The 26,168-nt window shown below is 39.1% G+C and overlaps 1 protein-coding gene across 4 annotated transcripts in view; it reads right to left on the reverse strand.

The window, feature by feature from the left end:
- CREB5 (cAMP responsive element binding protein 5) overlaps positions 1-26,168 on the reverse strand; it is a 381,416-nt gene that overhangs the window by 77,334 nt on the left and 277,914 nt on the right. For all 4 annotated transcript variants that reach the window (XM_037027440.2, XM_073238663.1, XM_073238664.1 and 1 more), the window contains 2 exons: positions 18,310-18,436; positions 12,811-12,921 (listed from right to left, as the gene is read on the reverse strand). In XM_037027440.2, the coding sequence (XP_036883335.1) occupies positions 12,811-12,921; positions 18,310-18,436 (238 nt within the window). The remainder of the gene's footprint in view (positions 1-12,810; positions 12,922-18,309; positions 18,437-26,168) is intronic.

Here is a 26,168-nt window from a genome sequence, read left to right on the forward strand (position 1 = left end):
ACACTTCTTTACATGCAATAAATCTACAAAACAGATCTCTTGAGATCAAATGAGCTGGAAACTAAGAGATTAATGGTGGTGATGTGACAAATTATCTTTGTCTAAGGTGCATGCATGGCTCTCTAGCTTATCTTTCCTTATAAACACAGGCTCCATCTTTGCATAACTGGAACTTAGGAACAACTTGCTTGTAGAGCCCCATGGTCATTAAGCCATGAGTCTGTCCAGACTTGTTCTTTAAGAAAATTCCCAGGACATGAAGTTCACTGCAATGATGGAGTGAGATAAACATGCTTTTGCAGTGATCCCATGTTCTCACATACCCCATACTGGTCTACAGAACAGCTGGACTCATTCATCAGATTTGAAAATAATCAGGTCTTCACACTCTGTTATCACGGGTATGGTTGTTCCAAAGGATATGCTGGCAAAAAGCCTTCTTAACCATGCCACACAGACTTGACCACCTCCGTCCAAGGGGCTGAGGAGCTCTTCCTCTCCTTCACTGGCATTTCTTCCAAACCCAGTTGCTGAGCATAAGGGAAGCTCTCATTCAAACCAATAATGAACCTAGGTGTTTTGGAAAAAAACAAATGCCGAAAGTTGGCATGGCACTGCTTGTGTCATTTTAGGGCACATAGTTGAGTCTCATGGCTAGACGTATTCCAAATATTTGTATAATTTAAAGTAATTTGTACAGACATAGTAAATGTCTATTTTAGGCAATGGAATTTAATATATATTTCTTGTTTAGCCTTTGGTCTTTTGTGTAATTTTAGCTTGAATATTTTAACATTAAAATATTATAAAATTTTTCATATTCATATGTTTGTGAACCAGCAAGCCGTAAAACAATAACATGTGTTTGAAATTTGAAAAAAAATGCTGCAGTGAACTCTGTTTTCTAAAATAAGTTTTTAACTATTTAAAAACATTTCTGTAAGTCGTCTTTATTTTTGTGTATTTCAATTAATTGGTGAATTCAAAGGAACAGCTGTAAAACTCCCATGGGTTTTTATATCCAAGTCTCTGTAAAGAGCACAGTGATTTAGAGCATTAATCAAAACTAGGAGTTGAATTCTAGAACTGAGTTTACTACAACTTTGCTGAATGATCAAAGGTAAGGTATTAATCTCTCTTAGTCTCAGTTTTCTCTTCTGTGAGACTATGGACTTTGTACAACTATGTTTTGAACATCATGAATTAAACCAATAAAAGAAAGAGAAGTATTCTTTGAAGCAGGAAAAAAAAAAAAGAAAAAAGAAATGTAGAGAGAGAAATTTCTAAATGCCAGTTATTATTCCAAATTATTTCCCTGTATTACCTCATTTAATTCTCAAAGTAACTCTGTAAGAGAGGCCCTACCCTAATCCCCATTCTATAGATGAGGAAATAAACAACAGAGAGGTTAAGTAATCAGACCATGCACCTAGGATTTGAAGCAAGACAGTCTGATTTTTGGGTCTTTGTTCTCAACCAATGCTTCATTCTGCTTCTCAAGAAGAAAAAAAAAAAAAAGAAAGGAACCCACCTTATTCTTAATTCCAGCTGAGAACTCTGGCTCCCATAAAGGGCTAGCCTGACAGTCTGTATGAAGGGTGTGAAACTGCTCTGTACATCTTAAAGTATGAGCTAGTGGTCCTTATTAACATTGTTGCTAAAGACACAGACTTAGTATTTTTCAATTTAACATTCAAGGTTTCAAATATTAAAAAAAACGACAACCTTGAATTTCATGACCTATAGTAATTTGAACTTCTGCTGAGGCACAGGTTTGAAGCGCATTTGCTTACATCACAGGGCAGGAAGATGACAGCCAGCCTGGCACTCCATCCAGGGTCAGGACCACAACTGGGATTTGTTCTCTGCTTATTGCCTGGTGCTACATACAAAGATTTGGGGGTTCACAACAGTGCCAGGCAAAACCCTCAAAAATGTCAGGGGTATACTGTGAGAAAAAGTTTACTAATACTACTAATAAATATTTGCCAATTAATTGTCACTGCTTCCATGCTTCCATCCCTACTACAATCCATTCTCCATGCTGTTTTTAGGTTACCAAAGCAGAGACCCAGCATGGAAAGGTCAGATCCCAGAGCTGGGTTCAAATCCTTCGTCTGCCATTTGCTGGCTGAGTGATCTCGGGCACTGTCCTCTGTCCATCAGTTCATTTGCCTGTAAAAACATGGATAGCCACCTCATAGGATAGTTGTATGGATCAAATAATACAGGTAAATGCCTAGTCTATGTGCTTTATGGGCAGCTCCTCACTAAATCTTCACTACATGAACATCGCATAGTAACATGGCCCGTGATCTATACTCCCTGCACATTTAATGTTATTATATAATTATTCTCATATTTGTTCCATTTGACAAAGATACATTTTTGCCACTTGTGTGCTACATATTTAGATCCCTCCCCCTCAGGAGCCCAGGCATTGGTAAGGACATTACACTCTGGTTAACAGAAGACTCACTCAACCTTAAAATAATGCTCCATTAATATTACCCCAGGGGACTTAAGCTGTTTTATATTTTCTGTTTAACTTTCTTGCTTGAGAATGGATTCAGTGACATTTAACCTTTCAGGAATGATGATAAAGTTTAATCAATATAAATCCATATACTTACACAGTGACTGGTGAAATAAAAATGGTCAGAGGTTGATTTCTCACAAATGGGCTAACAGCAGGATCCATATAATGCCACCTCAGATAATGGTGAAAGATACAAACATATCTTCAGTTTATGTAAGATATTCATGTGTATATTTAAATAAACAGAGGCTTGGCTAGATAAACACAGAAAATGTGGAAGAGCCACATTTATATTCCTAGGGAAGCCAATGTTTTTGAAATAAGTAGGTTGAGTAACTATAAAAATCAGAAGGCTGAAGGAGATTATCTTAAACCCTTATAACACTATGCTTCCAAGCAAAAGAGTAGGCAAACAAAACAATATACAAAAAAACTACTCAATATATTTTTAAGGTATGCACTTAGTCTTAGAAACAAACTCATAATCAGTAAAGCCAGCTAATTAATAAGCATTTGAAAAACGCGGTAGAGAGAGGACAACCTGCTCTGTCATTTGTCCCTGGATTCCAGTACTAAGCCCAGTTAAGAAAAATCACCTTTTAAGAAATTAAAAGGTAAAAATTACCAGTTAAGAAAAAGTACAGAAATCTATCAAAGAAGAAAATCAAGTTGCCAACAAATATAGAAAAAGATGTGCAACATTACCCATAATATAAGAAATGCAAACAAAAAACTGGCAAATATTCTATTAAAAAATGATAATGCTTAATACTTCTGAAAGCGCTGCAAGATGAATATCCTCTGATACTCCAGGGAGGAGTGAAATTTAGTATAAATTTTAAGAAATATGACAGTATATATAAAGTCTTTAAAATGCTTATTCATGTTGACCTGGTAATCTTGGAAATCTATCATAAGAAAATAATCATAGAGTAATTAAAGAATTTCAGATCAGTTTTTTAGAATTTATTTTTATACTCAAAGGGTATATATTTTCTAACACAGAAAAATCTAAATATCCAGGAACAGAAATAAGAAAACAGTTAAATTTTTTATGTGATACATAAGATAAATGATATGATTATTAAAATGTTTTCAAAAGATACTTAATGATATGGAAAAATGCTCATAATACTATATGCAATTTCTAAACAGCAGGATATAAACTGTATATTCAATATGAACCTAATTTTGATACATTACATATGTGAACAGGGAACAATGAAAACAATATTTCCATTTTAACATATCCCTTAAGTTTTGCCACTACATATTAATTTTTTACTAAAACTACACTGGAATCCATGAATTTATGTATTTTTTAAAAGTACTAAAGTCTTGGGCCTGTGCCAAGGGGATTTCAGTACAAAAGTACTGAATCAAAGCACCTTGATAAAGGCCATCTCGCCTTGAGGTAGTGCCACACCACAGGCCCAGAATGTCTCATGCAGGGCTTGTCAGGAGATCTGTACTAGGCTGTGGCTGGCAGAGCCCCCAGGTACCGATGCAGGAATCTGGAAAGTTGTGAGAAGGGTTCTCACTTGCTCAAATATCCCTCTCCCACCCACTTGTCATGTGTCCTGAAATTCTATCATCAGTGAAACAATCATCTGAGTTAATTCCTACCTTACTCCAGGAACTTAAAAAAAAAAAGCCTACAGTGTGCAATGACATATTAAGTCACAGTAACATCTTCATCTAAGTTAGTTTATTAGACTCACCTTCATTCTATCAACAAACACAGACTGGGCACCTAAAATGTGTAGGAGGGATGCCAGTCTGGGGACATGGAGCTGAATCAAACTGGCCTCTATTCTCAAGGGGTTCACAGGCTGGCAGGGAGACAGGTACACAGACAATGACACAAAATAAAGGTCTACAAGGAAGAGAAAAATTAGGTACAAATGGAGTCTACCTAAGCAGAAGGCATGGTTCCTTTCTAACTGAGGAAGGTGAGAAGACTTGACAGGAAAGGTGCATTTGAGCCGTCTTGAGAAAAAGGAGTTTGCAGAAGCCTGGAAAATAGGATAGGCTGGGCAAGGCAGCCGGAGAGAGCAAGAGCTCTCAGGAGGAGCTTTCAGAGTGACCACACAGTGCAGAACTGAGCGGAACAGAAGAGGCTGAAAGGGCCGCAGGACCAGACTGAGGCTGAGTGTACCCTGGGAACATGGGCACATTCCCTGTGGAGGGGCCAGAAGAGTGGCAGACGTTCCAGAAAAGGGTGCAAGTGAAGTAATTGTCAACTCTGAAATTCTACCCTAGCATGCTCCTGCTCCGCCTCGCACTTATGTCCTGGCTGTCTATTGAAAGGTTACTGACTTGCCTCCCTGGTTGCCCTTTCAGTCTTTAGAATCCAAGTCCACAGTTGGATGAAAATCTCGTCCTCTTTAAACCTCTTGTCCTCTTCTGTTCTGATGACTGCAAAACCATTTCAGAATAAAAATACTTGATATTTATATTTACTGTTTGTGACTTAACTATTCTGAAACCCAACAACTCATCTTATTCATATTAAGGCAAATCCAACAATCATACGGTATTGTTATAGTATAACTAGCTTTTCAAACTAACAGGAGAAAAAAAGACAATTTTAAAAGAATTCCAACAGGGAAAATATATCCTTTGTGAGTTTTCCACTTGCAAGATGGAATACTCCCTTTTATTTTTTAAGAGAAAACCCCCCCCAAACTTTAGGAAAACTTTTTCTCCTTTATCTGCCCTAATGTCCCATCTTCCACCCACCTCAAGGCACTAGTTTGCTAACAGATCTTCTGTACCTCCCACATAAAAAACCAAATCAAGGCAAAGCCATCATCCAAAGTGCAAAGTAAACTTTCATTATTAGTTGTGCTGGCAAAAATCTTGGAAAGTGTAAGCTACATAAATTCCAAGAAAAAGACCAAAATATATCTCTGCAAAGCAGAACTTCCATATAATAAGATTTGTAAAATTTCCTTTTTTTTCCCTTGACTATTCTGACACAAGCTGAATTTATTTGCACAATGTTCCAAAGCAGATGGGCACACACATACGTGAGCACACGTACACGTACACGAAGAAGACGTGCCTGAGAAAGCTGTCTGAGAAGGGGTGTTCCGAAGTAGACCATGGGCCGTGTCCTTGCCCAGACGCATCTGACTTCAGGCTTGGGAACATTAAACAAACACAAAAACAAGACCCGGCAATGCGCGTGCTGGGCTGGATGACAGAGGCAGCGAGCAAATACTGGGATTGTATTTCACCAATTGCCATGGTTACCAGAACAGGGTGGATACTGGCAGAAAGAGAAAGAAAGAAAACCGGGAAGACAATGAGTCTTAGGAGAATGTCTGAGTGTATGGATGCGGAGCCACTGGTGAGGGCAGAGGGGGCAGAGCCAAGAGAAGAGGTCTGATGGAAGGTGGCATTTCAATCCTGCTTTGTTATGTGTGCACAGCGAGCTCAGTCACCACTCTACACCAGCACATGCAGATCTCTGAAAGCGCGAGAAAGATCCACCCAGCCCCAAAGAAAACAGCGATGAGACACGGGAAGTTTAGTTTTTACTTGGTGGTAGGGAAAATCGAAGCAGTTTATACTAGGTGCCAAAAGATGAAATACTTAGGTGTATCCACACTCTGGATGATAAATGAGGGTAACTTAGCGGGCTCACATCAAGACCCCAAGTCTCAGGAATGATTACAGAGAATTGGGCCCTTCCTTCTGGCAAGCTGATGGTTAGCTTCAATTCCCAGTTAACATAAAGGAAAAAGCTGATGGACCCTTTTCTGCCCAGGTACTTTGCCTCACTAAACAAACTGTAGAATATGCCTCAGGGAGCAAGCTCCTTAGAAAGTTCACTACCACAGCAACTAGCAGATAAATGGCCTTTCCTATTAATTGCTGGCTAGCAGGTGGAGAGCGAAGTTTTATAAACTTGAAAACCTGGATATGGATTCTAATTCCCTTTCATCTACTAATTAGCTATATGACCTTGGACAAGTTATTAACTTGAACTTCAGGCCTTTGCTTCTAAAAGTAAACAATTTTGCTAAAATAATTCCTGAGCTCCTGTCCTGATTTGGAATTTGGTGATTTATAGGCAATTGGTAATATCTCAAATTCTCATTTTCAAAAGAAATACAATCAAATGTATGGGGTTCAGATCAGCATATGGAATGTAAATTCTGTAGGAATTTATTCTGTTCTGTAGGAATATAAATAAATGGTGGCTAGCTCTTATCAAGGCTCTCATAACCTAATTGTTTACATTTTACCAAAAAATGGCACAATATATTCTTAGACTTTCTACAGTTTAAATGGGCAAAGTGGAAATGGCATATGAAAGGGTATATTTTGAGTCAATAGAAAGGAGCTTGGTCTTCTATTAGCTCTTAGGGAAGAGTTGTTGCTTTTAGTTTTTAATAATACAGGCTAATTTCAAATTCAACACTTGTCTTGGCCAGACAGAAATATGGATTAGTCTTCTCCACAGTGTTTAGCTGATGAGGACTGGAGAATCTAATAGGCACAAATAAATCACAGAGGCACTAGAAACTCTAATAGATATTATTAATATAAACTATATAATAGGATGATCATCCCTATTGCTGATGAAACATTATGGTTTAGAACCAGGACTAAGTGCCCAATGCCTGGGTTCAAATGCCAGCACCACATTTTACCATTCTATAGGTTCTTCACAAGCCATCCAACCTTTCAGTTTAATCATTTGTAAAATGAGATTAAGAACAGCATCTCCCTTATCAGATTGTTTCAAGGATTAAATGAGATACTGTGTTACAAGATGCTTAACATAGTTTCTGCCACACAGTCTTAATTAACATTAACACATACTATTTTCTACCATGATGTTTGAAGAAGGCAAAGGCCTTTAAAATGATATTCATCACACATATTAGTGAGATAATAGATTTTTGTTGCTGTTGTCATGGAATCTTATATAATTCCTACTCATCTGCACATTTGACAGTGGTTTTCCACCACAGTGAGGGAGAAAGAGTCTGAAAAAAGTGTTCAGTCCATCATCGTGTTTTGATCACTGGCTACAGGGACACATGGCTGCTGGCACCATTCAAACATTAGTGAGAGCTTCTTTAAAGTCAACAGTATTTCCTGCTTCACCACAAAGCTTCTGAGAAGCAGCCTATTCATTCACTGCTTTTTTTCTTCCTGGACTTTTAGGAAGTGAAGCTGGGGATGATTAAAGCAAAGAGGCAAATCGAAGGGCTTCATTTCTCAAGAGTGCCAGAGAGATGTTACCTGGAGACTGTCTTTTCATGTGTATAAACTTTCCAGGCAACTCCACATGGAGCCAGGCTTCTCTGTGATTTATCTGTTGGACAGTGGGTGGCCAAGGGGTACTGTAGGCAAACAGTTATCCAGCTCGATAATTAGGGAGGGGAAAGGCAAACACAAACACATCCAGGTTGACATTCATAACAAAGTGAAGATTTAACCAGGATTGCTCACTATACCACCCCAATTCTTGTCTGCCAATCTGCCAGGAGGGAATCATGAGCCAAGAAAAAAAGTGCTCTTAGTAATCAGTATAGCTGGTGGAAAAAGCACAATTCTGGGTAGAAAAATGAAGGCCTGAGTTTGGGTCCCAGCTTTGTGTTTAAATAATGGCTTGATCTCCCTAAGTCTTTATTGGGCTTTGGTGTCCTCACTTATAAAAATGAGGAAACTGGGGAAGATTTTCATTAAGTATCCTCCATCTCTAAAAGACCTCAACTCTTCCATCTTTTTGGTTTCTTTCATTCATTCATTAACACACACACACACACACACACACACACACACACACATTCAATCACTGCAAACCTAACTGTACATGACAGTCAACAGCAAAAATACAGCAAAACCAGTCTGTCACAATGGAAGAAACAACATTTGGTACTGATTCTCTCAATTCCTAGGAGGGCAATGTTATTCCAACTTCTATTTTTGAAGGAACAGACATACAGCTTTTCTCTCAAGGAAAAAAATATGACAGATGTTGTTTCTAGATATCTTTCAAAGAACTCAAATGTAGTCAGCTACTCTTTATAAGCTGATTACTTAGCTTAGTTTCATCTAGTATCACCTGTTCCTGTTCAACCCCACCCTTATCCCTTACCCACTCCATCCCACCCCCATTCCCATTGCTAGGGTTTGGTTCCTTCCCATTATTTTAATTCAGTTCAATTTGAGTTGAGTCAATTCATGGGACCTTTCTCAGTACAAGGAGCTTACACGATGCAAATATTATCTTCAAGTTGCCCCCAGTCAACATAGTTGGGGGACACGCATGTAAAATAAGAAACGTCAAGATAAAAATATGTTTGGATAAAGAGTAGTGAAGCTGAACCAGTCAGTGAGGCAACAGAGCTCTGGCTAAGCCAAGGGGAAAGTTCCATACTACCCACCACTCCTCTTTTCCAGGTTATCCAGAGGCCCAAACTATCCTTGCAATCCTTATCTCCCATTTGCATGAAAATATAAATTAATGCCAAAGAATTTGATGTAATCTGCCAGAAGTGGTATGATATTTTTATCTGAAGGACCAATATTGTGATGAAAAAGATTTGTCATTGGAGTCTGAGTCATTAGCTTTTGCTAAGTGATGTGCTGTTGGGTGACGTTTTTAACCTCTTGGAGCCTCAGTTACTTCTGCTGTAATGTGGTGACAAAGCCCCTGTAATGCTGCTTGGGGATGAAATGGGTCACAGCTGTACATACTGTCTCCCTAATAGCAATACTCCCTAGGTTTCACTAACTCTGCCCAAACTTAAGGTGAAATCTGGGCAGAGTGGCCACAGCCCTCCCCAAAGAGCTGTTTATATGCCATCTTTCATTTTGGTGGGCTTCAGTATGGTAGTAGTCACCTCATCATTAATGAAACACAAGACAGGTATACTGCTCCCCCAATTCCTTATTTAACCTCCAACTTACTGGTTTCAAAAAAAAACAGGAAAACCTCTTTCAAAGCTAGATAGAATTAATCTAATTCTCACAAATAAAAATGAACTCAAAACCACATAACTCTGAGGACACCAAACCCACATCACTACAGAATTATCTGTACCCAGAAAAGCTGGAAATGTGCCCCAGTCTGGTTGGTATTTCCTCTCCCCACTCTGTCTCCTTCTTCCTCCCCTTTTCTATTTCTCTCTGTTCACACATTTTCCTTTTACTTTTCCCCTTGGAATGTCAAAAACGTCCACCAGGTATCCCATGAGTTTCCTTTCCAGCAGACTCCATTTTTGTGGAAGACACTCATTGATCCCAGGAATCTGGGAGGAAGAATTTGTTGTTTTGGGTTGTTAGAAAAATGGAAGGCTCTCATGGTTTGGAGTCGGTTCTGATCCCCAAAATGAAATCCAATATGCACGTGTCTCTTGTATAATTGTGAAACCATTTGTTTGTTGACTTGATTCTTCAGAAAAAGAATCCATAAAACTAAATTATAATCTGCCAGAATCACGATAAAGCCAGCTTGGCTATATGTGGCTACAATACATTGAAGTGCACTGCTTGATACTAATATACGTTAAATCAAAAGAGGAGCACATGTGCTCCTAGATTTAGGATGTCCCAGATTAATGTGCTTTAGAGCTTCTTGGGGACACCTGTTTTGCTCTCTCCCACAATAGAAATGACCAATTTGGGGCAAGGAAAATGGATGTATTCTATTGAGCAATCACTAGTCTGATAGCTCCTAACAAAGCTGTTCATTTAGAGCGATCCTGCCTTCAGCTTTTTGTCCTTCTCCAGGACCTCCAAGTTTCACCAGTGATTCAGGATGATGGCCTTTGTCAGTGGCCAATAGAGAGAGTGAAATGGACACTGTGACACCACTGTCCCCAAGAGGACAGGTCTGCAGTTGTGGTGTGGGCAACACCCCCCTGGCAGCACTCTGGTTTCTCTTGAGCTCTGAGAACACACCCTGCAGAGTGCATTCATCACAATGGCCCGTATGTGACCTTTAGAAAAGTCCTTGAAAACAGTGAAACAAGAGTCTTAGTTGAAATCTGGAATCCATTCCAGTCTTACACAGGAAGAAAATTAGGCATAGAACAACAAAGCCCATAGTTCAGAGAAACCTGGGGAGGCTCTGGCTGACATTAAAATCATGGAAGATTTTTTTTCTTCACTACTTTGTATTTCATAAAAGCTTTTCATCTGAGCAGCCCAAAGCTGCTAGAAAATACTGTACAGTTGGTAGACAGCAATAACTGGTTTCTCCAGTGAATAAAACAAGCAAAATCAGAATAGAAATGCTGAGCGAACATTAAAAGTTACTTAACGCTTTCCTGAGCTCCTAAGTAAATGCTATCCTTCCAAAATGTAAGTGGCCAATGCTATCATTTTTCCCTCTAGATTAATGTATCGGCAGTAACGGGGTAGGGGTGGGAGCCTGGGGCAGAGAGAATAGCTGTGCTCCCTAAACCCCAGCTCCACGGTAGAAATCATCAGCTCAGATATCATGGATCTGGACATACTCATTCACTAGAACATGAATCAGCAGAATAGTCTGCTTGCTCAGTAAATTTAACTCCTCAAACATTTGTGGGGTAACACTGTTTTATAAGTACAGACCAATTCCCTTTTAGCTCCAGTTATCAGCTAGAATATCATTAATCACTACTAATTTTCCATATCACATATTTTTATTTCATACATACAAATAAGTATAAACCTGTACTCCCTTTGAAAGCATTTTCCTTCTTTGCCATCAAGAAAAGGGGTAGGACACTTCTGAGTCAAGTGGTGGCATAAAATACGGTGAAAATCAATTGGCAGGGAAATTTGGTTTGGAACTATGTTTTAGAATTCACCTTAAGTTTGTCTGGGAGGTCCCTCAAAAGGGACACAGACCCTGAACCAAACAAGATGATTCAGAAATAACCCAGCTGGGGGAGTAGCATCTGATGTTCAGACCCAGAACACTTATTCATACACAGGAATAACTTAATTTTGTATTTTCTTAAGTACCTTCACAGTTCATTTTTTATTTTCCTTAAAAAAAAAAAAAGTAAAATGGCATTACTCTGGTCTCCAAAACAGATGCCAGTTTGAACTTTGCTCTGCCAGCAAGTATTTGGTTTGGCTCTGCAGGGCTTCAGTTGAAAAAATATTTGCCAATTCCAAAAAGATTTAACAAGCTTTGCTGAAGATGCAGGTGCCATTTGGCATGTCACAGGGACTGTGGCGCAGCAAAGAGAACTCTCTTGACCACAGATTTTATTTTCCCAAGGTAGCCAACACTGGGTGTTCAGTTGCTTCCTTGAGTCAAGAAGCTGCAAGACCAATGAGTGAAGTTTCCAAGAGAAAGCAACCAAAGCAGGCACCAGAAAAACTTGCTACCATTGAAAACGATGGCTGATTTTCAAAACTGTCATAAAGTCCTCACACCAGTCAGTCCTGAACACTGGCAGTCAGGAAACCAAATAAATCTCAAGCTTCTAGCAAAAGCTCTCCCTCTCCAAAATCAGAAACTAAAAACTCTGCTGCAGTATATTTTGTTGTCACCTGATACCTTACTAATTGTGGTGTCAGAATTTAACTATACGAAAGCTGAACGACCTGCTTCAAGTAAGGCCATGAAATATAACTAGCAAATCGACTGTATATTGTGCAGATGGATGTGCATTGTTTCTATTAATATTTAGTAGAATATAAATGCATGAATCTACCACTATGATTGGAAACATTGACTTTACTGTACATGATCTGACATGTAAAAGTCACTGAAAGTTGTCACCTGAAATCATGTATTTCAGTAAGAGCTGCCATTACCCTGCAAGAAAACAAGGCTCTAATCTGACAATTATAACAAAAATGAAAAACACTTTCATAACAGTATGTGCTTAAAACTCCCATTGTTTGAATGGATATGGGGATAAGAAGAATGGCATTGAAACTGACCAAAGGAAAAAGGGAAACTCTGGATTGTTTCTGTTAATAACATATTATGAGCAAATACACACACACGTACCTCACCTCAACTTCTATGGATCTCCCCAAACGTCCAAATTACATGAACAATTACTAAACCTTTACATTAAGGCCACCTACTGATTGAGCCAATGCTATTTCATGATCCTCTGATGGCAAGGTTCATTAAAAAACATCCTTCAAGAGAGCCAAGCTCTGCACTGCCCTTCCACAGACCTATTCACCAAAACAAATCCATCTACCTGACTTTAGTGAAAGTCGGAAGTAACAGAAGAAATCAAAAGAAAAAGTCACAAAATAATAAGAAGATGACTATGACTGTTATTTACCATTTTGGCTTCTGAATGCATTGGCTGGACCTGGGGAGAAGCACAGGGATTGCTGAGATTTGGACCTTGCATTCCCAGGAGGTTGGAGGTCACTGACATTTGTCTCTCCATCTAAGAGAAAGGAAAGCAACAGAATCAGAAGTTGGAGAAAGGCAGTTGAGGTCATACACAAAGCTACATTTCACTTTCAAATGGATCGTTTAGAATTTCTTTGAATAACTCCAGAGAAAGTTGTGGTTTGGGGATGAGTATGCAATGCACTCCTGAGCCTTGAACTCTAGCACATCAGAGGATCACCCAAAGGTGCACCTTCTGCAGAAGATGCCCCGCACCGGAGAGAACTATGTTGTGATGGTAGGTTATTTCCAAACTGAGGCATGGAGTATTTTCACCTTTGCAAACACTAAATTACCACTAATCATATTTATTTGTTATAACTGTAAAGAATAACATTTGCATAGAAAAATGCCAGAAAGCTATACAATATACCAAATGGTTGTCTCAGGTGTTTTTTCCCCCTCATTAAATTTTACACAGAAACAGGAATCATGTCGGTAGTAAGAAAAAATAAAAGTAATGCTGTCAAATACGGTGGGTCTTCCTGTCACTCTTACAGGCAAACACAATCAAAACGATCCCGCCTATCCTGTACTGCTCCAGTGTTTGAGCTGCCGCCCTGGCTGCACATCTCCTCTTCCCTGTTAACCTAGTCCTGACTCTCCACAGCAGCAGCTTTCAGCCGCACAGCAGGGCCAGGCCTCCGGGTAGGTGGAGAAAGCAGCTGAAGATATTGCATGACACATGATCAACTGCTCCCACACTGTCCTGCTGGCCTGCACCGCACCGTGTCTACAATTAACATCTTTCAAGTACCTGCACGGAGTTCTGGCATTTTTGCTCCGGGGCATCCCTGCTCAAAAATAAATACAGCAAAATCCCCATTTCAGTCTGGGAAGGGTGTGTCTGATTGATATCTTCTGTTTAGTAGAAAATTAGGAATTTTCAAAGAACTAGAATAAAGCAAGTACACTTAATACTAAAATCACACAGAAAATAATTAGACTTTCCTCAGGGGGAAAACAGATTATTCAATGCAAAAGTTTTTCCATTTGCCAAAGGATGGAAATGAAAACAATAGTCAGAAATCTTCAGGAACCAGGTTTCTACTCAAAGTTAGCTTTGGTAGTCTTGGAAAAAACAGCTTTCCTTATCACTGGATCCCTTCAAAGAGCAGAGGACAGAAACCTCACAGGCAAGAGCTGAGAGTGAGGTTTGAAGTTAATCACCCTTCCATTGTCAATTGCTGCGCCACCCCCAGGCGCAGGGGCACAACGCTGATGTCAGCGTGCAGGTTAGCAAAGAGGCTCCCTAAAGGCCTTCTCATGAATGACTGGCGGGCACTCCTTGTCATAGCAAAGCACCGTCAACCTTCCCTTCACCCGAATTATTATCGGTTACCTCGCCATGTTATGCATGTGTGAAACTGCTCCAAAAGGAGCTACTTAAGGAAGGAGAATTTTCTAAAGGTTCTAAAGCACACCAGCAGAACCTTCTGAGGCCTTACCAATTTAGTAAAATAAAATGTTCCTTCCTATATACCCACTAACTCTCCAAGCATCCTAAGTACTCTAATTTTTTTTTTAATAATTGTTTTGATCCTGGTAAAATATACACAGTGTAAAATTTACCATGTTATCTATTTCTGAATGTACAGTTCAGTGCCATTAAGTACATTCATGTACTTAATTGTTAAGTCATGAATATGACTCTAGAAAATGATTATCACATGCAATTCCCGGTGCCAGAGGCTGGGGGAGAGAAGAGTTACAATACCATTTGACCATTTGTTCTAACAGGTGACCTTCTCCTGGAGGGAAATCAAGTTCAGTTGAGTTTTTGCTTTCAGTCTTCTGAAGGAAGATCACTGAGAAGTACAAATGATTATCCCAAATTTTCCAAACTACAAGCCATCGTGCACTACAAGGAAGTGAGAACAGCCTGCTTGCTGCCTCGGGATTCAAGTCAGCCATGCTTCTCACTTTTTGGAAAAATTAGTCTGTGACTATTTCTACACCATGACTCACAACAGAACTTAAACAGAACGTTGAAAACAGGCTGATTTCTCTATCTAAAAAAATTCCATTTTTCCATCTTAGTGATTATACGGACTCAGCAAGAGGCTCTTCAAAGCAACTGTTTGGTGCTTTGTACTAATAAGACTTTGCACTATGAATGTGGCTTTGTAGAGTTGCCTAGAATGAAGAGGTCAGAAAATGGAAGTGGTTTTGCTGAATACTAAGCAGCAGCATTCAGCCCTGAAGGTGAAACATCCAAGTAACAGAGTCCACCTTTTTCAGAGATGCTTCTTTTCCCTTGAAACAAATTGGAAAATGGGACCTAAAATGTCTGCAGTTCCCTGGGATTTTGTAATTATAAATGGGTGTTCACATTCCCAAATTATTTAAGCATTTGACTTTAAAGATAGGAAATTACAACTCAATGAACTCCTTGAAGGCAACGCCTGCCTTGCTCTTCGCCACATGCCCAGCACTGAGCACAGCATTTGGTCCACAGAAGGTGCTCAATAAAAGTCTGTGAAATGAGTGAATGAGCGAGTGAACAAATGCATTGTTATGATTTAGACTGCTGTGAAATGGGTGGGTTGGCAGCACGCAATACAAACCAGTTAAGAATCTCACTGACAGCTACAGACATAATCTCATTTTTTTTTTTGAGAGGGCATCTCTCATATTTATTGATCAAATGGTTGTTAACAACAATAAAATTCAGTATAGGGGGGTCAATGCTCAATGTACAATCATTAATCCATCTCAAGCCTAATTCTCGTCAGTCTCCAATCTTCTGAAGCATAACGAACAAGTTCTTACATGATGAATGAATTCTTACATAGTGAATAAATTATTACATGGTGAACAGTACAAGGGCATTCATCACAGAAACTTTCGGTTTTGATCATGCATTATGACCTATAAACAATCAGGTCAAATATGAATATTCGTTTGATTTTTGTACTTGATTTATATGTTGATCCCACATTTCTCCCTTTATTATTATTATTATTTTTATTTTTAATAAAATGCTGAAGTGGTAGGTAGATGCAAGATAAAGGTAGAAAACATAGTTTAGTGCTGTAAGAGGGCAAATGTAGATGATCAGATGATCAGGTGTGTGCCTATGGACTAAGTATTAATCCAGGCTAGACAAGGGCAGCAAAACATCCACAGATGCAGAAGATTTCGCTCAAAGCAGGGGGGGTGAGGTTATAATCTCATTTTTTATACTAAGGGAATCATGGGTCCCCAGGACAGGAACTCTACTGGCAAAACATGCTTAAAATGCCAAAGTTATAGCACAGGTGCTGGTGGCTTGATGATGAGAAGGAAAAAGCCTGGATTTCTGGGGCCTACAACTCTTTGGATATCCTTTTTAGAGATTTTACATTAATTTTCACTACTGGTAGCAGTGTCATGCTAGACAAGGGTGTCTCAGCCTCAATGCTACTGACATTTTGGGCCAAATAATTCTGTGTGGTGGGGGCCACTCTGTGCAGGCTATCCAGCAGCACCCCTCCCCCAGGTATAATGGCCAACAGCGCCTCCAGAGACAGCACAAGATTGGCCCCAGTGGAGAGTCACTACTCTCGACGGAGGCTACTGTCACAGCAGTCGTACTCGCCACTGACATGGGTTTGGGAGCTCCTGTGGGGTGGCGTTCCTTACTTCTTGCTACACTGGCTCTTGACCATACACCTGATCCTTTGCTTCTATTCTGAAGCATCAACAGGAGGTCAAGTCATACAAAGGGGTGATGTGGTGTAAACAAGTGCCAGGCATGCCTTCACTGGGCCTTTTCAGCCCAAGAGTCCACCTTTGTCCCTGGGAATGGTACACAGTTTAGTCAAATGGGAAGAAAGGTCAATGCAGTCGTGTTTTTCTGAACAATGCATAGAATTTCTGAAAGGAAACTAATTTTTGACAAGTGGGATTAAGAACCGAATTGAAGACCACTTGTGGTGGGTGTCTTCATGCAACTGGTAGGATTGAATAAAACCTGGGACAATGGCATTGATGGTGCTATCTTCCTTCATCTAAAGATGTTGAAGATGAGCAGCAGAGGAGTCAGTCGGTCTGTCCTTCTGGTCCCACTTTGTAATTACTGTTTCCAGCCTGGACTATCCAAAATTTGCAGCAAGCAGGTCCACTTCTGTAAGCATGGGCCATCAAGCCCTTCTCTATCCCAGCCTCCAGTTAGGTAAGTGAGCAAATTGCTGGACCTGTGATAATTTGAGCTGCTCAGCATGAGTTGAGATGTGGGCTCCAGTTATAACTCCCCACTCACAAGCTGTGTGACATCAGACAGCTCCATTCAACTTCCTACTCCTCAGTTTTACCTCTGTGAGATGAGTACATTAATAATGATTGCTCTCACATGCCCACAGTATTGCTGCAAGAGCAAATGTAGACAATGCCTTAAGATGTGAAAATGCTCTGCTCTGCCAGGCATTGCTGACACTGTTGTTTTCCAAAGCACAATGCCAGGGAGGATGAAGAAGTACAGGGAGTTGGTCCTACGGAAAGAAAGCCAGGTTTTCTCTGGAAGAGTCTGTACTTCAGTTTTACATTAATCTATAGTTTTCATAGGATGGTAGTAAAATACAGTGCTTATGAGTGTAGGCTCAGGAGGCAGACTGTCTGGATTTAAATCCTTTCTCTGTTACCTACTGGCTCTGTGACCTTAGTCAAGTTACTCTGCCTCTTGTGCCTCTTTTCTCATCTGTAAAATGGGGGTAATAACAGTGGCTCCCTCAAAGGCTATTGTAAATGTGAAAGGAAAGAACGTATATATCATGCAGTGGTTAAGAGGGTGGGCTCTGGAGCCAGAATTCCGGTGTTCAAAATTCAGCTGCTCTGTTTCTCAGTCAAGCAACTTACTTGTCTTACTTTCCTCATTCAAAAAATGGGGACAGTAAGAGTACCTGCCTCATACGACTGTTTCCTGTATTGATGAAGTGCTTATAGTGATTAAGTACATGGTAAGCTCCAAATAAATGCTTCTAGCATGATTAATAGAACATGATATGCACAAATACATGTTAACAGCTATTATGTGTTATTATTATTACTCTGAGTCCTGGCTAGGCCACTCACTAGCAATTTAAGGACACTGTGTATATAGAGCAAGCTATAGACTTTGGAGCAGTCAAACAACACTATGCCCCTGAAAACAATGCATTTCCTGGGTGTGCTGAGTTCACTTGTCACAGGCAGGAAGATGGAACGAGGCCTCACTAGGGAAGCACTAAAGGATGGAAAAGCCAGCAAGACGCCTAGGGATGGACAACTGGACACTCTAAGCAAACTGACACACAGCTCAACTCTCTACCTGAAAGCAGCCACTGTCTTTTGAGTCAGCTTAGATCTCAGCTTATCCTTTACTCTTTCAAAAGGGCAAGGTTCAGCAGCAGTGAGGTGAACTTACTGGCATCAAGACGGCAGAAGATCCTGGCATTGTAGGGTTGGGTAGGGTCCCGGGCATGGAGGCTGGCATGGGCTGTCTCTGTCTGTTGTGGAGATGTAGCAGAGAAGATAGAGAGCCTGGGACAGGCCTGGGAACAGAAGATAAAAGCAAACATTATTCCTGATGCCTTGAGCAGGGGGTTCACTCCCAGTCTCCCTGTGTCCCAAGCCAGCAGGAGCAACACCATTACATGAGCAGCAGATCCCATCCTCCGATGGGAGCCATATAATTGAGGATATTAGGGAAATAATAACAAATAAAACACAAGCCTGGCTTCCTATGCTGCTTCCTAGTTAATACATCAAATTCCACTTCATTTCCTGACTGTGTTATCTAACTGATGTTCAATAGACCACAAGCTGGGTGAATCTCATACATCCCCAATATCTGAGGAAAGGCACTTGGGAGTGAAATCCTGTGATTACTGGGAAGTCTCTGCCCTCTGGAGGATCTCAGAACCAGAGCTCTGTGTACATTTGTTTTATCCACCCCTCTGCCAGGAAGCCCTCACGGCTTTGCTCTGCATGCACTATCAGCATCCGGGTTTGCAAAGCCAATTTCATTCATGAATTCCCAATAGAAATGTATTTTGACTTTTTCATAGTTCTCTATTGTGAATGGAAGAAAAACAAACCCAGGACACAAACCAAAGTAGCCAGATTGAGGTTCATGGCACTGCAGCCAAACGTTCTCAGGCAGGTCCACAGCCCAGCCCCCAATGACCAATTCCTCATTTCACAATAACTCGAGGTGTTAGGCTGTTTGACAGAAACTGATTTTGACCTGACCTGCAGGACTTGGGTAAGCATTCCTCAGGGGAGTACATAGTTTGAGCTTTTACTTCAATTTGCCAGAAAAAATTTTAAGGGCCTCAAATTGATTTAATGAGCCAGGGAATGTGGGACTGAGGGAAAAGGGAATTATTTGTTTATTAAAAATGGCAAATAAGTGACCTCTTCAGTTAAATTCCCAATCTTCTGATGTTTTTGCTCTGGGGAGCTATATAAATGTCAAGCCATTAAATTAAAGACTTAACAAACAAACAAACATCCTTCAGGACCTCTGTGTCTTCCATGTTCAATCATCTTATCCTGAACACCAGGACAGAAACTAGTGCTTCCAGAATTAATGCATTTTCTAAGAAAAAAAAAAAAAGATTCCCTCATGCTAAGTGCTGGGTAATGGTTGCAGACAGAGATGTTCTCTATAAGCTGTCTCCTTCCTGTGCTTCAGGGAAGGACAGCCCATCCAGACCCCCATGGGAATAGCACAAGAGGTCTCTTCAAACTTTGGAGTTCATTTGCCTCAGTGGGTGACTTAGGAAGAAATGGGAGATTGAAATGGGGGAAGGAATGCCACCAGGTTCTTCCTTCGAACTGCTGTTATAGTTCCAAAGAAGATTACATTTTCCACTCTTTTTGGCTGACAGCTCCTTCGGAAATATAGCTGTCACAGTCACACCCATCACTGAAGGATTAGTCAAAAATTAGTCAATATTTTTATGTTTAGGAAATTGTATATATGAAAATATAAAAGAATATGAAACCTTTACACAGTAAACGTACACAAATTACACCCAGTTTTATTAATAGAATCTATGTATGAGAAGTTACAGATAGGCTAATGTAAGTTGCTTGTTAACAATGAAATGGGTGTTTTCAGAAAAGCAAATGAAGTACAAGAGTACTTCTTGTCATGTGCCCTGTGAACCTCTGGAGTATGGATTAACAATAAGGATTAGTAGGGCCTATGAAAGCCTTCAGCTTTCACAGTTCTAGGTAACTGTTAGTATTGCTCCAAAATTCTATAGTAGGTTGTAACTTCACTCGGTCTTAAAAGTCTATCTCATTCAGAGATGGATAGCTTGAGTCAGAAGGTATAAAATGTGGCTCAGTCAATAGACAATGTTTGTTTTATATTCACAAGTCTTAATGTTTTGTTGGGGACCTTTGCTAAAAACAAAATAGCTGTATATCAAGGCATACATATTTAATAATGGTCAGTTCCTCTAAGTACAAAATTAATAATATGAATTGTCTAGTTTCATAATAAGAAAGATTCATTGAGAGCATCCCTACAGATAACTAACCAGCCTTTCATACATTCATTCACTTATCTATAGATAACCAGATAGAGGACAGAAAGAAGTTCATATACCCATCTACACATACATACAGACTTCTTATTTCCCTGGTCACCAGCAGCAATGCTTTGAGTATAGACAGGGACAAGCAAAAAACTGTTACAGGAAAGCAACAAACAACATTTTATTATGTTGATTTGCAATATCATCCTCATGAACAAAAGGCAACATATTATCATCATTTACATTTTGCTTCCAACATGGTGTACTAATAATCTTGATGACCACTTTTTATTGACAGGTTCTTTTAAAAAAGAAATTAATTAAACAATGCTAATGTGAATGGAGAGGCAAAAGTGATTAAATCTGAAACAAATTCTCATTCTTCACAAAACTATGGAAAATTCCCACAGTTGAATAGAGTAATTGGGGACTAGTATGTTTCATTTAAATCAATGTTCTTATTAGGTCAGTTATTTCCACACCATGCATAGATCTATTAGGTTTAAAAATATCAAGTATTTCCTCATTAATTAAGAAAGGCCTTTAGGGTACAGGGTTCCCTTGGGAGTATAATAATAATTACCTAATGGTAACAATCAGACCAATTAACAATACATACATGGTGGGGAAATGGTGATTTGCGAACCCTGTATGTTTGTATTCTGAATAATTTTGAATCACTGTTTTATACAGATTCTGTAAATAATTTACCCAAACCCACCTACAAAACCAATGGAGTTTTCTAGGCTTCTTTCTTGGGCTTTTAAAACTACAAAAAAGAGAAAGAAAAAAAATCTATGCCTATCCACCACTGGGAATACAAAGGACTAGACTGGGGTATTTATATAGCCTGGCCCAAGAAATAATCACTTGTCCAGAATATTCAGATCATGAAAGCAAGAGTGTTACCAGAATAATTATATTAATTGTCTAGTTCCCTATGTGTATAAAGGAATAATTATTATTGAATATATTGCACTTCCATAAAACTTTTTATATTGCACTTGCACACTGTTTTATGTTTTTCAAAACATTTCCACTTTCATGTGACAAGAAACAATGTAATGTGGTTCGTAGGTCATATTATTCCCATTTTACTAAGGAGTAAGCTAAATTAAGAAACATTTAAATTTGCCCAGGGTCATGTGTGTCATGAAAAGAAACAGGATTTATACTCAGCTTGCAACATAGGGCTTCCCCCATCACACCTTGATGGCTCCCATAACTAAGTTACTATTGATTTTTTATACTAAAATAAATTCATGGTCCATTTCCTTTGATATTCACACTGCTCCCTGGACTTTCCAATGAAGTAGTAAAATTCTGAAATACTGCTAACATGAGAAGTCACTCATCCATGTGAAATTATGTTTTCTTTCTTTAAAAAGGAAAAAAAAAAACTTCCCAAACAACACATCAGTTAGACTCTGAAAATAAGATGGCAAATTGCAGTTAAGTTGTGAAAACAAAGACCCAACAGTCTTTCTCCAGTGCAGGCTTGTTGCCATGAGCTAATAATTCCAGACTTTGAGCAAGCTGAGCCTCCTTTTTAATAACCATATGCCTCTAGGTAAAGTATTTCTACTAAAAATTATTGAGGCATGGAACAAGGTAAGATGTGTGAGCTCATGTTGGATTGTTCAATTACTAAACTGAGTCCCATAGCATTAAGAGTTTTCCAACTTGACAGATTATTCCTCTTTATACACTTGTATAAACATACTGCTTACAGCTAAAATCTATGTAAGCTTTTCTTTCAATTAAAATGTCAAGGATGACAGACTGTGTTTTCACTGTCCTTAACAGAATGATAGGTAGGTACCACAGCAAGCGATTTCATGTCCTCATTTCCCACTCCCCAAGGATGTTTTCCAGTCTAGGGTTGTCTGAAAAGTAAGAGCTGAGTTTGCTGATCTTCCTTGCCGCTGGATAAGCCCAACTATCTTTAAGAAGCTAAAGGCCAGTGGTGTGTGTTTGGAAGGTCTCAGGAGGGTCACTGCAGACTGCTCTTCCTTCCCAGATCTTCAAAAGATCCACAGTGCTTCAGAATTGTCTATCAGACTCTAAGGACAGACAGATCTGCCAGGTATGTAGTCAGACAGAGGGAAGAAGCAAACGATGACAAAAAATAAGTTAGGGAATTGGAAGATCAGCATTCGAATTGAAACCAGACCACAGACATCTAAGGAATCTTGAGCAGATTAAAAAATAACAGTAAAAGAGCTTGGTGAGGAGAGAGGAACAGAGTAAGAAAAGCTTCAAAGCAATATAATGGAAAGAAGAATGGGCAGGGAGCAGGAGATCCAGATGTCATTGCTCTCAGAGTTTCTGACTCTGGGGAAGAGACTAACTCTAGGGTTCTTCATTTCATCATCTATTCAATGAACGGTTCACCATCTGGAAATCCCTTGGGCTTCTAAACTTTAGATTCTGGGACTTGAAATGAAATTGAGATGTTCTTAATCTAGATGGAACTATATGTTCCATTAATAAGAGTATTCTTCACTGCTCACTGATGTACCCATAGTGATTAACCCAGCACCTGGCACACAGTAGGTGGGCAATATCTGTATTAAATAAAACTGAGCCCGTACAGCTTTAGATCTTAATGTTAAGACTACATATGAAATATGAATTAGCCCCAAACAGAAAGTACCCATGAAAAATGAAAGAAGTTGCTAAAAACAAGACTTGATAATATACTACTTCTTTCTCATTTGAATGTAACATAATTTCACACACAGACTAGAGAATATTACCTATTATCCTTGTATTTGCTTATGAAAAGAAATGTATGCTTCCTTTGACCTTCTTAAATGAAGTGTTGTGGCCTAACATGGCAAATTAGTTTCTGCCTGGGGTGGAGAGACTGAAGAGAATTTTGCCTTTGTATCTGTATCCTATTCTTCTCCTAAGTGGACTTTTAAAATTCTTGTTTTCGTAAAAAAAAAAAACGAAGTGTCAGAATAATTATGTAGAATGTGAAATGGAAAGACAACATAATTAATTTCTTCTATAGATAGTAATTACATTGTAAAATGGGGTGGTGGAGAACATGGGCTCAGAAGATGGTCTGTCAAGGATGGACTCCCAGCTCTGCCACTAACGAGCTGTGTAACCTTGTGCAAGTTACTTGGCCTTTCTGTACCTCAGTTTCCTCAACTATAAAAGGGGATGACAGAGACAATTACCTCATTGCAGTAAATGAATTACCATATATTAAATATATTGAATATGCTCATTAGTTGTTGTTGATTTTGTCATTATTATTATTTTTCTGAAACTCTGATCAAACCATAGATTAATCACTGAACTACAATCAACCTGTGATTTAAGGCTGGGATATTAAAGAGTACCAATCACTGGCTTTAATTAAAAAAGCACAATCTAACAAATATAAAAATGTCTAAACCAACTGCATATATAAGATATTTCTTTAAAAACCCATCAATTTTAGATGCCCAAACCTTTCTACGGTGGTGAATAGACTCTTCTCACCCCAATTTCACAGGACTTCAACATGACTTCACTTTATTTCTCAGAAAGGACCCTTGAAAATATTTCCTCAAAATGGAACCAAACTAGTTCCCTAGGGATCAATTCTTAGCATCTTGTTTTTCCTGAAAACAATGACAAAAATCCAACAGAAGTAATAATTAGGAAAACAAGAAAGCTCTCTGGCCCATATTTGAAAAGACATCACATTCCCTGTATCTTTTCCTGAATGAGCTCACGCTCAGCACCAAGTCTCACTGCCAAGCTTGTGAAGTGGGATGGCAAATACACTCTTCTTTAAACAAACAGGGAACTTCAGACAAAGCAATAGAAATATTTAGCCTGAGAAAAGGCACCAAAATATCAGAATTCAATGAAAATATTTATTTTCCTTTTCAAAGTTTTCTCAGGTTCAAGGGAGACCCTCTGGTAAAGATCTGGAGCTCCTCTGCAAGAATTATGCCCCTGCTTCTCCTTTGAGAACAGATGTCTGGGTGTCCAGGGATTGAATCCCGCCTTTCCGTCTAGTCCATTCTCTGCCTAGTCCATCCTCTGCCTCCTTAGAGACATGCTAAGCCCATCCCCTTGTGCTAGAACTCACATGGCTCCAAGGCCTTGCACCATCTGGCCTCTTGCTGCTTCCCCGTCTCCTGGCCCTGGGCTCCACACATGTGTCATAAGGACTTTCTTCCAGCTTCACGGAAGCACCACCTTCCTTCTTGACACAGAGCCTTGAACATAAGTAACCCCAATCACCTTCTCTGGACAACCACACCAGGTTAGGGCCTTTTTCAGGGTGTAGTCAGGGCTCTGCACTTTTCCCTAGGCATATTTATCACCATTTATTCAATTAATCGATGAATCAAAAATCAAGTTAAGCACCTAATACATGTCAGCCTCCCATACACTCTCATTTGAGAGTGGAAAACTGGTTTGGTATATTAGGTCATTTGCATAATACTTTATTTACATGTATCCAGTTGGTGACAATATGATGATAAACAAAATTTGTGTTTCATTGTCTCTTGGAGTTTACCATCTCTGCTTTATATTTATAATTCTTCAATGATTTTGAGTGATTTTTTTTAAATGTCTCTGCTCCCAACTAGACAAAAACTTCATAAAAAAAAGACTGTGTCTGCTTTACCACTGCAGATACTTCTGAAACTTAAGTGCATGGCACTTAGTAGGCATTAATAACATTTCTTCAATCAGTGAAAACAGATATCAAGGATTTCTTTGACTAGCAAAAGGCATTGCAAAAACAGTGTTCAAGAAATTATCTTTGCTAACTAAAGAGAAAACTTAACTGATTTACAAGTCGGAAGTGAAACTTCAATTTACATTAACGGCCTATTATAACCCATTTCTATTATTGAAAAGCATAAATGGTTACCCCCCAAGGTAATCTGTACTTTTTATCAGTGCCCCTTAGATTAAACTTGAGCTTTCAGATGAGTTCTAGACCCATTTGTTTTTGCATCAATTAAATTAATTTTCATTTGAAATTCTATTCTAGGCATTTCATAAGGAAAGCCCAAGAATAATTCAGGAATGCTCATCTGTCTCCAACCCATGTAATGTTTTAAAAATTGGATGCCTGCCCTGCAATAAGGGTTGCACTTTCTAACGTTCAGAGCTCTGGGCTCGAACCATGCCATGGTCAACTACACATCTCACTTCTGCTTTGCACCGACTTACAGATAAGACTTACTGACAAGAACACTTTTGGAATCATTATCACCAAGGGGATCAGAAATCAAATTTACCATGGAAGATAAACTTGGGAATCCTTTTTCTATGAATTTTGTACTACTGCCACCATTATTTTATAGAAGTAGTATCTGATATCTTGGTAATGTAACTTCTTTTTCTTTAAATGAATGCTTGGCTACAGGAAAGCCAACGGTCATAATAGAATGTAATACAGCCAATGTAGCTGCATCCTGCTGGAGTCTTTGCTGGGTTTTACAGCACATATGTTGCATCTACTCAGGCAGAGGAGATGTTTACTAGTGCTTTCAAGTGTTCTAAAAGTGAAAGCAGTAATAGAAGGGGAGATATGAATTTATGGCCATTCTGTTAAGACTTTAAAATCAATCTTTTTTCTTCTTGGTCTTTAATGACTGATTTCTGCATCATTAACCTGAATTAGTCATACAGTCAGTCTGATTCACTAAAGTTAACCAAAAACAAGGTTAGTTTAGTTTCTGATGTATTATTGTTGGAAAAAAAATCC

Source organism: Manis javanica, chromosome 6, assembly GCF_040802235.1.
Source record: "Manis javanica isolate MJ-LG chromosome 6, MJ_LKY, whole genome shotgun sequence".
Lineage (NCBI taxonomy): Eukaryota > Metazoa > Chordata > Mammalia > Pholidota > Manidae > Manis > Manis javanica.